This window comes from Mustela lutreola, chromosome 17 (assembly GCF_030435805.1).
Source record: "Mustela lutreola isolate mMusLut2 chromosome 17, mMusLut2.pri, whole genome shotgun sequence".
Classification (NCBI taxonomy): Eukaryota; Metazoa; Chordata; class Mammalia; order Carnivora; family Mustelidae; genus Mustela; species Mustela lutreola.
Window position 1 is genome coordinate 11528799 of NC_081306.1, and position 17360 is coordinate 11546158.

Here is a 17360-nt window from a genome sequence, read left to right on the forward strand (position 1 = left end):
CATTCTTAACAGGGTGGAAGAATGAAAGAAAAGAAAGATGAAAGAATGTTGAACCACTTTGTATGGCTGTATGATGGAAGGAAGCGGAACTGAGGACTCCTGCAGTAGAACACCTGGATGGCTGCAACAAAATAATGATGCTAAGCCATGGCTTTGGAAATTCTCTAATTGCTTTTCTCGTCCTGAGCAGACATTGCCACTTAGTCCCCAAACGGTAACTATGCACAAGACTGACGACATAGCAAATTCCTTATGCAAATAGACGTGTGGTCCATTTGGTCTGGGGTTTTCTCTCTCCCTGGAGTCTGTGCTGAGTTTCACCTTCTATCATGCTTATTCCTGCTCATAGCACATGATTATAATTCCTGACTCAAGGAGAGCGTAAGTTTTTTTTTTTAACTCTTGTACTCCTAGTGTAAGGAACTGTAGGTGCTTTAAATATTTAACGTTAACATTTGGGGAAGATTTGTTTCTTAGGGAAGTCACAGAATGCAGAGGTAAAATCCAAATTGTAGAGTCAAATCAGAGGAAAGTATAAAATAGATTTTATTTCATTCTAGCCTTCTGAGATTTGAGTCTTAAAATCCACGGAAGATTGATGGAACCTTATTGGCAGTCTTTTTCTATTCCAGATTTCTCTTGAATATTTAAATGTGTCTGTAACTTCCTTTGCCTTTTCATAGTGATTGTGACTTTTTCTGATTTCATTCCATGCACCGTATTAGCACATTTCACTGCTATGTCTTTTTTTTCTTTTTTGATACTGCATTTGGGTTTTACATGAGTCTTTACTATGAATCTACAAAAGGGTATTAGTGACTATTTAAAAGCTCAACTAAATTCCCTGTCTTCTCCAGGTTTTCATTATATAGTTATTTCTTTTGCATGGTGTCAGTAATTGAGGTCATTCACATTAGGGACACTTGGCAACAGGGTTGGCAGCACAGACAGGGCTTCCTGGAATGGAGGATCTGACCCTTACAGAGTCACATAGTACTGGTTTGCACTCAACTTTACAGATCCAGAAACCTGATTTTATTCCTGGCACCCAGAATTGAGTAGATTCAGGGAAACCAACTTATAATAACCCTGACCATAAGAGCCAGATCCTCCCCCCACCTTTTTGAGAGCCAGATCTCTATAAATCAGAATGCCAGTAGTTTCTAGCCTAAACTGTAATTACCAAGAGGGCAGAGCACACTGCTTGTTGGCAGTCAGTCAGTTGCTGTCTCCTCCCTTTTAGGAAATGTTGAGTGAAAAATCCAGATTTCTCCCAAATGAGTGTACTCTCCCAGATGAGTGTAGAACCACAGCCAAAGGAGTGAAATCATAGCAGTCAGATGGCCCTTTCTGTGCTCTGAAGGAAGAGCATGTCTCTCTCATGATATCAGGACATCCTCTTTCTCTTAATAGTTCCTGCAGTCGGCCAGTCGCGGCTATTGATTAGTTAGATCCCCTTTCAGTAGCCAGGTACTCTGCTGAGTGCTTTATGTACCTCTCATTTTATCCTTCTAACAACTATAGGAAGTTCATCCTGTCGTCCCCAACTGAAGGCTGACAAAACTGGAATGTAGAGAGGTTATATAACCTACCTAAGTTCCTAAAACAGTGAGTATCACATTCAAAGCCAGGTCTCTGACACAGGAGCCATGCTGTAACCTTGTAAATATACTGGCCTCCTCTATCTACATTAGAGGCATATGACAAACGGTTTCTCTGGAATCTTATTTCTTTTTTTTTTTTTTTTTTTTTTTTTTTTTTTTTTTAAAGATTTTATTTATTTATTTGACAGAGAGAGATCACAAGTAGACAGAGAGGCAGGCAGAGAGAGAGGGAGGGAAGCAGGCTCCCTGCTGAGCAGAGAGCCCGATGCGGGCCTCGATCCCAGGACCCTGAGATCATGACCTGAGCCGAAGGCAGGGGCTTAACCCACTGAGCCACCCAGGCGCCCTGGAATCTTATTTCTAAATAGTTTTCTAACTACTCTGATTCTTGTCCCTGGCTGCAAAGTAATTGTTGACATTATGGCTTTAGATTATGGTATCCTAGAGTTTGCTTAATGTCAACAGCACCTGTAAAACTTCTCCATGGATGGGCCACTGGGGCAGATGGCTGATCTCATCCTTAATGTCTGGAATCATGTGGAGGACTTTCCGAAACCCTTTATGGTCTGGCTGCAGGAACTATTAAGTCTTTTCCTCAGAGTGCTTGGCTTGTAAGCCGCCTTTATTGAATGCTGTTTGTGACTGTGTTATTTTCATACCACCTGTTTTGTCTTTAGAAGACCCTGTGAGGCAAGGGGAAGTTATCAAAGGGAAGTCCCTGAGGCACAGATGGTTAACCTGCCTTGCTGAACATGTAAGCAGAACCCTCCCCCAGTCTCCTGAAATTGAGGAAGGACACGGTCTTGATTTTAGCTGTCTATTTCGGTGTTCACCTCCTGCAGGCCTCTCTGAAGAATACCCCTGGTTTCAGCTGCCATTCCATATCGCTTGGTTATGGTTGAGTTATGTAAACAGGATTGAACGCTATTTCCATTTTTGGATTGCAGTAGGATGTGAGTAACCAAAAGTCACTGGCCTCATAACATTGACTGGCGTTCTGATCTTCTCTTCCCAGAAAGATTACATGGAGAACAAGAAAGTTGCTGTGGAATTAAAGGATGTGCCATCTCCCCTTCATGCTGGCTCTAAGCTTTTTCCAGCAGTCCCACTTCCAGATATCCATTCTCTTCAGCAACCTAAAATACAGCTTTCACCTGTCCCCAAAGTAAGCTGCTGTGCTCATTGCCCTAATGAACCCTCCACGTCGCCAATGCATTTTGGTGGTGGCGGTGGTGGCGGTAGTGGAGGTACTGGTAGCTTGATTCACCCCGGCGCACTTTTAGACTCGCAGAGCACCAGGACCATCACGTGTCAGGTAGGGTCAGGGTTTGCTTTCCAGTCTGCGTCTTCACTCCAGAATGCCTCAGCTAGGAACAGTGTGGCCGGCGTTGCAAGTGACTTTCCCAGCATGTGTCTAGAAAGTAATCTGTCTTCCTGCAAACACCTGCCCTGTTGCGGGAAGCTTCATTTCCAATCATGTCACAGTAACGTGCACAAGCTGCATCAGTTCCCGGCTCTCCAGGGCTGCACCTCCGCTGGCTACTTCCCCTGTTCCGATTTCACAAGCGGGGCTCCAGGGCATTTGGAAGAGCACATTTCACAGTCGGAGCTTACGCCTCACTTGTGCACCAATTCTTTGCACCTAAATGTGGTACCTCCGGTTTGTTTAAAGGGCTCACTTTACTGCGAAGACTGTCTGAACAAGGTGTGTATCTTTTTATTTGTTCTCTGGGTGCAGCTGACCTTTGAGGAATGACTTTGTGAACAGAGCTAGGTGTTGCTTGAGCAATCTTGGTTGTGCACGGGGGTGAAGATTCTCCTGCGAGGTAGCTCTCGCCCCATCACCGTGGCTTCTCTCACCTCTGAAAGAAGCATAGGGTGAAATGGGAAGGGCCCTTCCAAAAAAGTGCAGAGTCATTATGTAGTTCATGCTTTTACAGGCTTTTGCTGTAATCAGTTTCCTACGTGATGCAAACCGAGTTCGGCAAGGCTTCGTGTTCTCTTTGGACCTTAAAGGCTAGAGCACGATTGCGATTTCTCATACCACTGACCTCATACATGGACCCACTCAGGCGACGCAGGTCATGCCGTGTCGTTCCTCTATAACAATTTGAGGGACTTGGAACTTGGCCTCAATCACACGGCTGTTAAAGTAGACATCTCTGACCTTCCTGTAAAGTATATTTGGGCTCACCTTTGGAGGATACACATGCCCTAGAACGATCACGTGACTATCTTCCCAGGTCATTTCAAGTCACTCCTTGAAGTGAGCTTACGAATTGATAGCCGATAGTTCTGGGAGTGCTCTGAAGTATTGAAAATACCTTCCATCAGAGGTTAACAGGCGGAAAGAAGAAACAGACTATGTTTTCAGTTGTTGTTTATCACTCTAGGTTCTGCAATGATGTATCTGAAACCTCCTCCTTTTCTTAAAAAAATTTTTAAAACAGCCGGCAAGAAATAGTATAATTGATGCTGCTAAAGTCTGGCCAAATATACCACCTCCAAATACTCAAACTGCACCTGTTACTATTCCTCTGTGTAATGGCTGTGGAACCAAAGGAACAGGGAAGGAGACCACGTTGTTATTGGCGACCAGTCTAGGCAAAGCTGCTTCGAAATTTGGTAAATGACAGTATGGTATAAAATGTGCATATTTAAGTAGTTCTCAGTATCTGATACTAACACTGCATTTAATCGCCTTGAAAAGATTCCTTGTGGTTCTGAAGCTACTGGGTATATAAGTCTTCATTTCTACCTCTTGGTAAAAAAAATCTTTTTATCCCTATAGACCAGCAAGCCATTTGCTTTTCATGTTGAGCTACAGCTACTTGAAACCAGAAGAAAAATAGGGAGCGTAGTATTAGAAATCAGTGCTAGAGGGGACTCCTTGTCAACTTAGGCTCATAATCCTGCTGTTAGTGGTACATTCTGTAGAAATACTTAATATTTAGAAAAATTTAGTAATGATTGATGAAAAGCTCATTGAAAAAAAACCTAAATATCATTTCCCCAAAAAAGTAGTTAATGTGGTATTTTATCTTTTAAAAACATTTTTTAATATTAAATCAGATGTTAATGCAGGTTAAAATTTTATTTTTTTTTTTAAATCAAAGATGGTAACAAGTTCACCCTTTGTCATCTCTTCATGGGTCTTCTGTACTGAGCAGGTACACAAGCATGGGCAGATCATGACGATCAGGTCCCAGAGCTACAGTGTCCATCTACCTCCACGTTAGTGTTCAGAGACACATTACGCCCAGCATGAGAACGGCTCATGCTTTGCAGTGGATTTATTGTGGGCTTGAAGTAACTTGGCCTTTAGATTTGTTCTCTCCTGAAAAATAGGAATAATCACTTAGAAATAACTATTGGAGCTTGCAGTTGTGCTATTAGGTCAATCGGTGAGGTTGGTGTCCTTAAGCTTAACATCAATCAGTAACTTCATTTTTCTGCTGCTAAGACTGCTAGGTAGCTACCTATTTATTTTAGTTTGCCATTGTTTTTCAGTATGTATGATTGAAAGTGTTAACATTTCCTAAGGGTCACCAGAAGTTGCACTAGCCGGACAGGTGCTGGAAAATTTACCCCCCATTGGAGTTTTTTGGGATATTGAAAACTGTTCAGTTCCCTCTGGCCGCTCAGCTACTGCTGTTGTACAGAGAATCCGTGAGAAGTTTTTTAAAGGCCACAGAGAAGCAGAATTCATCTGTGTGTGCGACATTAGTAAAGAAAACAAAGAAGTTATTCAAGAGCTGAATAATTGCCAGGTAAAATAATAATAATAATAATAATTTTAACTATTATGATAGAAGAATAAGCATATGCAGTTTTTTTTTAAAGAATTTTAATTTAAAGTTTAATATACATTTGTGCTGAGTTTGCAAATAAAGGAAATTATCAAAAGATCATATCTAGGGGTGCCTGGGTGGCTCAGTGGGTTAAAGCCTCTGACTTCAGCTCAGGTCATGATCCCAGGGTCCTGGGATCGAGCCCCGCATCGGGCTCTCTGCTCCTCGGGGAGCCTGCTTCCCCCCCCTCTCTTTGCCTGTCTCTGCCTACTTGTGATCTCTGTCAAATAAATAAATAAAATCTTTAAAAAAAAAATCATATCTAACATACTAGAAATCATTTAATCATAACTGATCTTCCAGTAATCTATTTATATGTGACAGTGCTCTGCTAATATGATGGTTACATAAATTTATATCCTTTCTTTTGGCTTCCATGACTGCTCTGTGGAAAGGGCTCACAGGATTTATTATTTGAAATACACAAATTCAACTGAAGCACCAAGGTGTTAAGCAACTTTTAAAAAAATCATATGGCCAATAAACGGATGAGCTAGGATTTAAATCCAGATTGTCTGGCTGCACAGTCTATTAAGATGGAACTAGAATCCAGTTCTTTTGATTCTTAGACAAGTAATTCTGTTGATATGCCATTTTGCCAAAAATTTTATATTTGTGCTCCTTTAAAAAAAAACTAATAAACCCTACTGTGTATTGCGCATAGTTGAAGCAGCGCTCAAAACCTTTCCTTGCTCTGGAGACTTTTCAGTGAGTCTGGTAGCTTTAACAGAAATAAACACATTTGAGCTCTGTCGGGGACAGATGTCTCTCCTCTCTCATTACCTGACCCCAGATCCTGAAAGCAACAGACGATGTATGGTGGAGACAAATGACATCCAGTGCAGCAGTAAATCTTCCCTTCCTCATACACCTATCTCTGCTACTTCCCTAGCTGTTGGCAAAAGCTCGTAGGGAGAGCTAATTTACCTACTTCAAGTTTCAATTCCTTTTCTGCCTGTTTTCTCAAAGGCGGATGGACGAAGTGCAAAAGCAGAAGATTAGAGAGGTGAGCAGGGATGATAATGGGTCTAGTTCCTTTGTATGGAGAGACAAATTTGAATTTATTGAGATCCACTTAGAATTTTTTCCATTCCTAAGTGGCAGTAATAACAAGAGTATCTTTCCTCAGGGACTGTCTCTAAGCTACAGGCAGAGTGTGTTGTGGTTTTCTGACCTCAGCTCTTGCTCATTTGTCCTTACTTTAAATTAATGCAGGTAACTGTTGCCCACATCAATGCTACCGCAAAGAACGCGGCTGACGATAAGCTCCGCCAGAGTCTCCGAAGGTTCGCGAACACGCACACTGCTCCAGCCACTGTGGTTCTTGTGTCGAGTAAGTGCGGAAGGTCTGCCAGTTTCAGTTAAACTCATGGATGGAATTGTTACAGAAGCTAGAACATGTTAAAGTAAAATATGCCCCCAGAGAGACTGACCTACACCAGACATATTTATGCTTATGTCTGAGAGCTGTTTGGAGAAGAAATGGAGTCTGTGTGGGTTTTGTGTATTTTTTCCTTAGGATGTGAGTAAGAATTCTTGTGGGGCCAGTTAAAGAAAATGTAACTTTTTTTTAATCCTTTTTTTTACCCTGGGCCCAGCAAATTTTTAAAAAATCTAAGAAGAAGCATTTCCAAAGTTGATGTTCCCCGAAATGTTAATATTTGCTTTGTTTCACTGCGGGAAGTAACATGTGTCTTGAAATCCGTAGAAGTATGTGGTGAAATTGTCCTGTGGTCTTAATTCTTCCAATACCAAATGTGTTCCTGTTCCAAGAAGTCGTGGGAGGTGGGGAGCAACTCTGAATTCTATAGTCCAGCCGTTTTTGTTTTTTTTTTCTCAGTGGGTGTCAGGGAAGTTGTGTGTCTTTGTGCAGTCCTCCTAATGTTCCGGGACGGGGGCGGGCTGTACCTTTTCTTGCAGCTGATGTCAATTTTGCATTGGAACTCAGTGACCTGAGACACAGGCATGGTTTCCACATAATTTTGGTCCATAAAAACCAGGCCTCAGAAGCACTGCTGCATCATGCGAATGAGCTGATCAGATTTGAAGAGTTCATTTCCGACCTGCCCCCTAGGTTACCACTAAAAATGCCAGTAAGTGGGTTTGTGTTCCTTTTTATTGTATTCTGATGTTATATTATGGAAGGTAAAGGCCACCCCCTACCCCATAACGGGCCACCAAGTGAGGCTGCTCTTTGTAGGAGGCTGGCCAGAGTTTTGAAATAAGGCTTTGAAATAGTTCTTCTCTTACAAACATACAGAGAATTGATATGTATGGATTTTGCTTTTATTCTGTTGCACAGTATCACAAGGAATTGACATGTAGGTTAACCTTACCAACAGCCACTTTTCAGTTTCTCCAAAGCTAGCAGTGTTTTGTATCCATTGAATGGAAGTAATGGAAACGTTGATTACTCCTTTTGCTTCCAGGCATGGGTAAAGAATATGGTGATGGTTTGTACACATTCAAGATTGGAGTCAAATAAACAGAGAAATTATACACTTTTTTAAAAAGATTTATTTATTTGAGAGGGAGAGGCACAGGTGCGAGTGAATGGGGGAGGGGCAGAGGGAAAGAGAATCTCAAGCAGATTCTGTGCTTGGTATGGAGGCCCACATGGGGCTCGATCCCATGACCCCAAGATCATGACCTGAGCTGAAACCCAAGAGTCAGAGGCTTGATTGACTGAGCCCCCCAGGTACCTCTAATTGACTCTTTTTAGGCATCGGGAGGTCTGTTTTCTACAGTTGCATTCCCCACCATGTACACGCACTTGCACAGTTTGTAGTTGTTATTGCTACACCTGTAGCTCGTAGAGCCACGTGCTAGGGGAATGTGGGCATATTTCCAGCAGGGTGAGCATGTCTTAAAGTCTTGATTTGGATGAGCGTGTTTACTGCAGTGTTGAACTATTTTTAAGCTATTTGGAGAATATATCGGTGACTCTGAAGAGAGCAGCATTCCCTTTTCTAATCTCCAAGGCCTTTAAGTCAGTTGTAGTGTTTTAGGTAACAGATTGCCCACTTTTGAGCTCCTTATTCTTGATGGTTAAAAAAGAAAAAGAAACTTGATCAATTAGAACTTTAAATCTTGCCATTCTCACCCACAAGAGCGATCGTTTAAGGTACACTTCTCTCTTCCTGTGTTTTTCAGTCTAAATAAGTTCACCTTCTCCCCTCTACATCATTGTGACCTCCCCTACAAGGCTAAGGCTGTTAGCTTAAGCCTGGATATCGCTCCTTGTTCTAATTGTGTGATTAAACGTGTGCCCCTCCGTTAACCTGTTGTAACACTTCTCCTCTGTATCAGCAGTGCCACACTCTGCTCTATGTTTATAACCTACCAGCAAATAAAGATGGCAAGAGCGTCAGCAGCAGGCTCAGGCGCCTGTCTGATAATTGTGGTGGGAGAGTGCTGAGTATCACGGGCCGCAGTGCGATTCTCCGCTTCATAAACCAAGATAGTGCGGAACGGGCGCAGAAGCGAATGGAAAACGAAGATGTCTTTGGTAATAGGATCATTGTGTCATTTACTCCAAAAACTAGAGAACTCTGTGAGACAAAGGGTTCCAGTGCAATTGCCGATAAAGCGAAGTCTCCCAAAAAACTTAAGAATCCAAAATTGTGCCTCATCAAAGATACAAGTGAACAATCTTCCAGTGCCAAAGCCACGCCTGGAAAAGGGTCGCAGGCAAATTCTGGATCTGCTACAAAAAACACAAATGTTAAAAGTTTACAGGTAACTTCGATACCTCTTGCTTTCTGAAGTTTATGGTAGGTTTGGTTTGTGTCTGTGTTTGATATGCCTGCTTGCTTTTGGCGTATCCTTTTGAAATTTTCATTTTTGACCATACTCAGAGCTCCGTGTTTCCCCAACAGGCTTTAACACGCCATGGTTACTTACGTTTTCACCTGCACCGCACTTGTCTCTTTTAAGGAGCTGTGCCGCCTGGAGTCGAGGACTGGAACTAGAAGCATTGACTCCCAGCAGGGTCACCCGAGGCTGGCCGCACCTCCTCACAGAAGCTCGAGTGCCGCAGCACCCACACCTAAGAACTCGGGGACTCCAGAATCTGCGTACAAAACCAATCCGAAGTAGGTTCGCTCACTCTTCCTCACAGATGCTTGTCTAATGTGAAGGAAATCCAGTAACCCTTCCCCTGCAACTTTTCCCTCCATTAGAAAAGAGAACCTCTGTGCCCGAAGTGTCACCAGTTCTCCTGTGGAGAAGAGAGATAAAGAGGAGACCCCGTTCCAAGTGAGTTACCCGTCGGCTTTCAGCAAGTTGATCACATCAAGGCAGATCAGTCCTCTGCTCGCCACACAGTCTTGGTCTTCTCGGTGAGTCTGGCTGCTTAATCGTGGGGTAGTTGCTCGCAAGAGGAGGGATTACGAAATAACAGCTGTTTGGAAGAATACAAGCGATACAGGAGTGCGTGAGGTAGAAGAGGAATCTTCCACCCCTCCTCGCCCAGCTCCCCTTTTCCTAGGGTAATCTTAGCTGGTGGTGTGGGCATTGCTGCTCACCTGCTCTCCCTCTTCCATGTGGGGATCTGGGTAAGCAGAGGTCAGAGAAACTTGTCTGGGATTCCCTGGTCTGGATGGGATGCACGTTAAGATGTCCCTACCATTTCCTCCTGAGGTCGTCATGTTGTCAGAGAAGCCCGAACTGGACACGCACTGGCTATTCATAACTCCTAGGGTAATTACCAGGAGCTGTTTGAGAAGTCTCTAAACCACTGTCATTACCTAAGTAACACTTACCTAAGCCCTCCACACTCACAGTTCTCCTCGGGGGCCCGGAGGGCAGGAGCCATAAGGCACTGTTGCATCCTGTGAATTCCTTCAAGCATTGTCTTTTTCTGCTAAGTTGGTGAAGGCTCCCTCCAGAAAGTGACTTTAGATTTGTAAAGTTACATTTTAGGATACATGTGAAAGTTTTCCTGATGTGGAGAAAGACTATAGCACATGAGCAAGAATATCTAGTGTTTTCAGAGCCAGGGAGAGGTTAAGTGCCTTACATTAGTCTCACAGGCTAATTAACCAAGAACAAATACTCCAAGTGGAAAATTAATTCATTAGGCCAACCTATATTTTGTCTGTAGTTTTAAATAATCCAGTGAAAGGATATTTGATACTAAATCATGTACTGGTCAATAAGGGGCCAACGGGTGGTACTTCTGACAATAAATCTGTGTATATTTAAGATAAACATACGTTTGAAAACCAAATATTTAAAAACAAAACAAAATACCAAATATTCAGTTTGTTTGTTTTGTGGAAAGCTATTCCTTTGTATAGATTCAAACAAATCCTAAATGATATGAACGAAGTAAGTAGAACCACGGTTTTTAAAAATAATTTAGTATGTATGTCTTAAGCAGGAGTATGTCTCCAAACCTTTTAAACAGAACGTCCCCACTTGCTTTCAACATTGCAAATCCGAGCACTGGTGCCGACAGCCCAGACCCATTTGCAAATGGTGCCGACATCCAGATCAGCAACATCGACTACAGATTGTCCCGGAAGGAGCTGCAACAGCTCATGCAGGAAGCGTTTTCTAGGCACGGCAAGGTAACCTTTTCTCTCTCGTTCCTGCCTTTCTTTTACACTGCGCTAGCCTCTAAGTCGAGAGCATGTCTTTCAACACACTTAACTACAGCCAGGATATGAGGATTACTGAATGAGTTTTTTGTGTGGTCTGCTCGTGGTGATACTATGTCTCCAGTTTTTAGGACATAGCCCCAGAGAGCAAGAGACCTAGTGAAGAAGCACTTGTGGTCATGGGCAGAGATTTAAGTGGCACTTTGGGAAATAAAACGCTGATGGATTTTATTTAGCTCTGACTGCTAGAATACAGGAATAGGATTCTGAAATAATATTGGCTGCTTTTGTTAACATCTTTCTGTATGAATGCAGTTTTTAGGTGCTGTTTGCTAGAAGTGCACCTTTTCCAGATTATTAAATAGCTATGCCCCCAGATGTTTGCAGGGTCCAGAGAAGACCCCCAAGACTCCTACCACATATTGACTCCTGAGCCTGCATGGGAGTACTGTGTGCACAGGAGTGTGCGGGCAGGCCAGGCCCGTTTCATATCCCCGAAGGTCACCCCGTCCTAGTTCACTTAGGTTTTGCTTGACAAAAGTCTAGAGTTCGGACAGATTCCCTCACAGAAGCACGGAAGTCTGCAAACATGTTCCCTAATAATTCACCTTCAGTTTTAAGATGACAGGGTTCTGGGTAGACATAGCATTCCATTTTCCTTTTTACTGCTGTAGGTGAAGAGTGTTGAGCTCAGCCCCCATACAGATTATCAGCTCAAGGCTGTTGTTCAGATGGAGAACTTACAAGAAGCAATCAGTGCGGTGAATAGCCTCCACAGATACAAAATTGGCAGCAAGAAGATCCTGGTCTCACTTGCCACAGGAGCTGCTAATAAATCACTCTCTTTACTGAGGTAAAAACAAACCATTTATTTCAGGAAATAATATTTGGCCCAGAAACAATTTTAGAAATAAGAAAATAGATTCGATCATTTTCCCAGCCCTCTTAGATGATTACATATGCAGTAATGTTTATTTGTTAATCGATAGAGCTTAGAGATAAGCTGGAAGTCAGCAAGAAGCTAATTAGAATAATTCGACTGTTGTTCAAGTCACTACTCAAAGGTGAAGTACAGCTTAAACTTGGCAGGCAGTTAGGAGTAAAATAATACACCACATATCCAGAACAGGTTCTAAAAATAGTAGCCCTCTATGATAAAAGTTTATAAGCCTGGTAAGTGTGAAATACTACCTCCAAATCTTGGGAGAAGGTTGGTTGGTTTGTAAAGGGTAGGTCTACCAAGCTCCAAGCTCTCAACCTACAGGTAGATGCTTAATATCAAATAGACACTCCGTAAGCCTGCATTGTGATTATGTCACTTGTAGGAATCTGGTCGTGACTTTATTCTTAATGCACTTTGGTGATTCTTCGGCTCTCCCTGTTTTGGGGGAAACAAATAAAACAGAACTCAATTCTAAAAAATCTTTTTGAATTCTTAAAGGTATTTTTATGTGACATGTACTTCACCATTATTTTAAATTAGTTTTTATCCCCTAGAATAAAAGTAATACTCATGGAAGAAACTTTGGAAAGGTCAGAAACATAAAAGAAGAGGGGGAGAAAAACCATAATCCTGTGGCTCAAAGCCAGATCATTCAACCGTTTGCCTTTTTTTTTTTTTTTTTTTTTTTTTAAGATTTTATTTATTTATTTGACAGAGAGAAATCACAAGTAGGCAGAGAGGCAGGCAGAGAGAGATAGAGAGGAGGAAGCAGGCTCCCTGCTGAGCAGAGAGCCCGATGCGGGACTCGATCCCAGGACCCTGAGATCATGACCTGAGCCGAAGGCAGCGGCTTAACCACTGAGCCACCCAGGCGCCCCAACCGTTTGCCTTTTTGTTTTCTCTCTGCTTTTGGCTGCCTTTTTGGTTTTTAAGACCATAGTTGGGATGATATATTGTATTCAGTTCTGTATCCTCAACTGTGGGAATTCACTCCCACGTGGAGTTCATGAACTATGTGAACCACAACGTGGCAGGAGACATTCAAGCTGTTCTTTTACTCTGAGTCAACAGGGTGTTTGTCTCACAGAGTAGTCAGCATTCTTCTGATACACAGGTGTGAGAAGCCCTATGCTTGTGTCTGATTTTTATATTCTTTAATCACCTTGTCCCTAAAGTTATTTAAGTTTTTACGGAAAATTAATTTTGACATAACAGAAACTGGTAAATTTATGTTGTGCGGACCCTTGAATAACGTAGGGGTTGGTGTGCCAACCCTGTCCCCATGCAGTCAAAACTCCACACACAACTTTTGGCTCCCCACAGTCTTAACTACTAATTGCATACTGTTCACCAGTAGCCTTACTGGTAACATACACACCTGATTAACACCTGTTTTGTATGTTACATGCGTTACATACTGTATTTTTACAATAAAGTAAGATAGAAGAAAACATTACTAAAATCACAAGGAAGAGAACATACACTTACAGGACTGTACTGCCTTTATCAAAAGAAATCCATAAGAACACCAACTCGTGAAGTTGTTCAAGGGTCAGCTGTAATTTGTGTTAATTATGTGAACTCAGTTTTTTAGATACAACTTGGAAATCCTCTGTTGATGTCCAAAAACATCTCTCACAAAGTGAAATTTTGTTTTACAGTGCAGAAACAATGTCTATTCTTCAGGATGCCCCTGCCTGCTGTCTGCCTCTTTTTAAATTTACAGATATCTATGAGAAAAAGTAAGTTAGGTTTATTTATTTTTTTTCTCATTGATCTAGTCTGTACTTATTGGCAGTTTCCAGAATTCTTATATTGATTGGTGATTGGCGTAAAACTGTGGTAGCCACTCTGCACCGGCCCGGTGGAGGAAAAGACATAAAAGCAGTGGTATTCAAGTTCAGAGTTCAGTTCTAACATACATCTTAAAAACATCTTTTGTTTTTAGCAAATTTAGACCTCAGTGCCTAAAGCTGTGCTTTTTTTTTTTTTTTTTTTCCAATTTGACTGATGAGTTTTGTTCTTCATCGAGTGAACATTTTTGAGTACCTTCTAGACCATAAGCTCCTGGACAGCAAGGATTTAAGGACAGTCTCGTCAGTGCACAGGGCTTAGCAGGCACTTAGCAGGTACTAGTGGAATGAAAGTGTGGGGCTCTGTGGAGAGCGCAGAGCTGGGAGGACACAACCCTTGTCCCTGAGGACTTTATGACTGGAACAGAAGAGAAAACATTCACAGATCATTCTAGAACAAAGAAAACTGTCATAAAGGAAGTGCAGGGAGGAGAAAATGGTATGAGGATGAAAGGAACAAGGAGCCGGGAGCGTTAGTCTCTGAACCGTGGGAGCCCTGTTCTGTGGAGGAGGGAAGGGGAGGTGAGGGTGCAGGAACCGTGCTTCCGGAAAGCTTTTCTGGTGACGGTACCGTCGGAAGTGGAATGGACAGGGCAGAGGGGTAGACGGAGGGACAGTGCCACACCAGTCCCCAGACCTGGGCGGATGCTGTAGGAATACCGAAGTTTGAGTTGTCAGTGAGTCAGGACTTGGTGACTAGTTTTGCATGGAAGGAGAGGTAAACAGTAGAGGTTGTTTCGATTCTGAGTGGGTTTTTTTGCCCCAGATGGACTAGGCGGATGGTTGTATGGTTGAATCAGAAATGGAGAAATAAAGAAAGCATGTTCAGGAGGTGCAGTGAATTTTTGTCCTTGGTTTTTGGACACTGAAGATAGAAAGATGTGGCAGTTATTTTCCTAAAGGGGATCGTGGGATAGGGGAGCAGATTGGGAGGGAGAGGCAACCCAGAGAAAGGTAGAACTGGATGAAATGCCACGAGGGACAGGAAGCGGGAGAGAACCCAGAGGTGAGAGTGACATTGGGACATGGGGGGATGGTGCGAGGTTTGGGAGGAGGAGGCTGCTTGGTGACTTGAGAACCATCCCTACAGAGCCCTGTGGGTAAAATCTGGGGGCAACAGGCTGACAGACTGGATGGTAAAATGGCAGAGCAGCTCCTGAGAGAGCAGCTGTTCCCATTAGAAGTATAACAAGGTTACAGGACTAAGCGAGAGCACCAGGGGTGTTTATGTGCAGGAGCAGACAGCTTGAGTGAGGGCGAGGGTGTGAGGCCGAACTTGATCTGAGCATCAGTGTAGGGCCCTGGGAAGAAACCAGTGGAGTGGCAGATGTGCACTTAATGTGTGCCAGGTTCTTTCCAGACATAACATTTAATCCTCCTATCAACCCTGTGAGGTGGGTATTATCTTCCCATTTTGCATTTGGAAAAGCTAAGCCTGTGTGGCCTCAGTCACCTTGGTTCTAGAAGGTTCTAGAAGGTTCTAGAACCAAGGTGACTGAGGCCACACAGGCTGGGTCAGGATGTGAACTCAAATCTTTCTGCCTTCTGAGCGAGTGCCTTTAAGTTCCATGTGTAAGAGACCTGCGTCGGGGGGATGATTGAGGAGTTGACCCTCTGGAAATGAGGTTGAGGCATAGATGAGGGGAAGGAGTAGCTGAAAATGAGTATACCTCTTCTGAGGGAGGAGAGCAGAGATGGTGAGAGGGGTAGGTAATCCAGAGGGATTTCCAGTTGTGGGGAGCCGAGTTAAGAGGTCATATCCTATAGCTTTCCATCTCAGGAAATTAGGTGAGATCATTTATAGAAACTTTAGGGTTCGAGGAATAAGCACCAAATGACATAGTGACTAAGGGGCAGTGTGCCAGAGGTGACTTGAAGAATTGCCAAGCATTACTGGTTTGGTAGTGAATGAATTTATAGTAGAATTATTCCAGTTTTACGTTTGAGGAGACAGAGGAACCATTTTTGGCAGTAGCTCCTTATTGCGTCAGATACACAGGCATTTCTGTGTAACCAACGAAAAACGTTCTAAGTCAGTGTATCTCTCCTTTTCCTCACTTTTAGGTTTGGACACAAGTTGAATGTGTCAGATTTATATAAATTAACAGACACGGTCACAATCCGTGAGCAAGGGAATGGCAGACTGGTGTGTCTCCTCCCCAGCAGTCAGGCCCGGCAGAGCCCCTTGGGGTCTTCCCAGTCGCACGACGGCTCCTCGACAAATTGCAGCCCAATTATATTTGAAGAGTTAGAATATCACGAGCCTGTCTGCAGACAGCATTGTTCCAATAAGGACTTCAGGTATAACACTCATTTCCTTTTAGAAATCATCCTTGTGCATAAGATCACGGAATATCTGTTAAAATTACCTTGCAAATGTTTTAGCCAACTCTTGTGTTCTCTTTTCTGTAGTGAACATGAATTTGATCCAGACTCGTATAAGATTCCTTTTGTGATTCTCTCTTTGAAGACGTTTGCGCCCCAGGTTCACAGTCTTCTGCAGACACACGAGGGCACCGTGCCTTTGTTAAGGTGAACATGTCAAAGCCACTGAGATACGATGCTTTGGTTCTCCTCTTTCTAGAAAGTCTGCCCCCTGCCCACCCCTCTTCCCAAGCGAGTATCATAGAATGCCTCATCCTAACATTTTTGGTGACTTGCAGTCAAAGTATATCTGAAATGGGATGCATTTGCTTGGTATTTCCACAAAAAAATTTGTGTGTGTGCAGATTTTTAGAAACATAAGCAACGAATAGGAACATTTCTTCCCCACAGAGATGAGATTAGTGTAAGCGCTGTTCTAGAAGTATGTGCGTGTGCTGCTAGAGTGCACACACCTCAAGCAGTAACTTGTAAAGCTTGAGAGAGAGGTGTTCTTCAGAAGGCCTGTAAGCATCCCGGGGCCAGGTAGACTTACTATAGGGGCCAACATGGGCCCTAAAGTCCGTTTGCCTTAAAGCCACTGATACCTTAAAGCAGGTAAATAACTGCGCTTGGAACCCAGGTACCTTATTTCTCACCCCCCTGTGCTGGAACACTGTTTGGGTACTTCTGGTATCCTCAGCGCCAAAGAGGTCAATGCCATGGTGATGGCCTCCCTGTCCCTGGGACCTGAATTTTCACGTTCAAACCCAGATCCTGAGGATTTAAGGAGAAAGGATTTATGAGTGGATATATTCAAATAAAGATTTCTGTGTAGCAGGTGCTTTGCTTTTCCGTTAGTTTGATTAGCCTCCCTGTCCCCCACTTCAGCTTTCCAGATTGTTACGCTGCAGAGTTTGGCGAGCTGGAAGTAGTGCAGGAGAATCAAGCGGGTGTTCCCTTAGAACACCTCGTCACCTGCGTTCCGGGAGTAAACATTGCCACTGCGCAGAGTGGCATCAAAGTGGTCAGATGGATCCACAACAAGCCCCCGCCTCCAAACACAGGTAGGAGGCAGGCCCTGGGGTGTTCTGAGCCACCAGCCACTGGGAGAGGAAGCCGTTGGCTTTTGTCTTGCATGGCAG

General features: G+C 43.2%; 1 protein-coding gene across 9 annotated transcripts in view; it reads left to right on the plus strand.

The window, feature by feature from the left end:
* MARF1 (meiosis regulator and mRNA stability factor 1) overlaps nt 1-17360 on the plus strand; it is a 40093-nt gene that overhangs the window by 3674 nt on the left and 19059 nt on the right. The window contains exons 1-16 of one of the 9 annotated variants that reach the window (XM_059154247.1): nt 75-214; nt 2282-2358; nt 2620-3309; nt 4055-4229; nt 5148-5374; nt 6671-6788; nt 7376-7548; nt 8765-9193; nt 9392-9549; nt 9637-9795; nt 10836-11028; nt 11733-11911; nt 13663-13743; nt 15919-16155; nt 16267-16386; nt 17107-17282. In XM_059154247.1, coding sequence (XP_059010230.1) covers nt 2629-3309; nt 4055-4229; nt 5148-5374; nt 6671-6788; nt 7376-7548; nt 8765-9193; nt 9392-9549; nt 9637-9795; nt 10836-11028; nt 11733-11911; nt 13663-13743; nt 15919-16155; nt 16267-16386; nt 17107-17282 — 3106 coding nt within the window. In that variant the 5' untranslated portion in view covers nt 75-214; nt 2282-2358; nt 2620-2628. The other 8 variants (XM_059154242.1, XM_059154243.1, XM_059154246.1 and 5 more) reach the window with 8 other exon arrangements.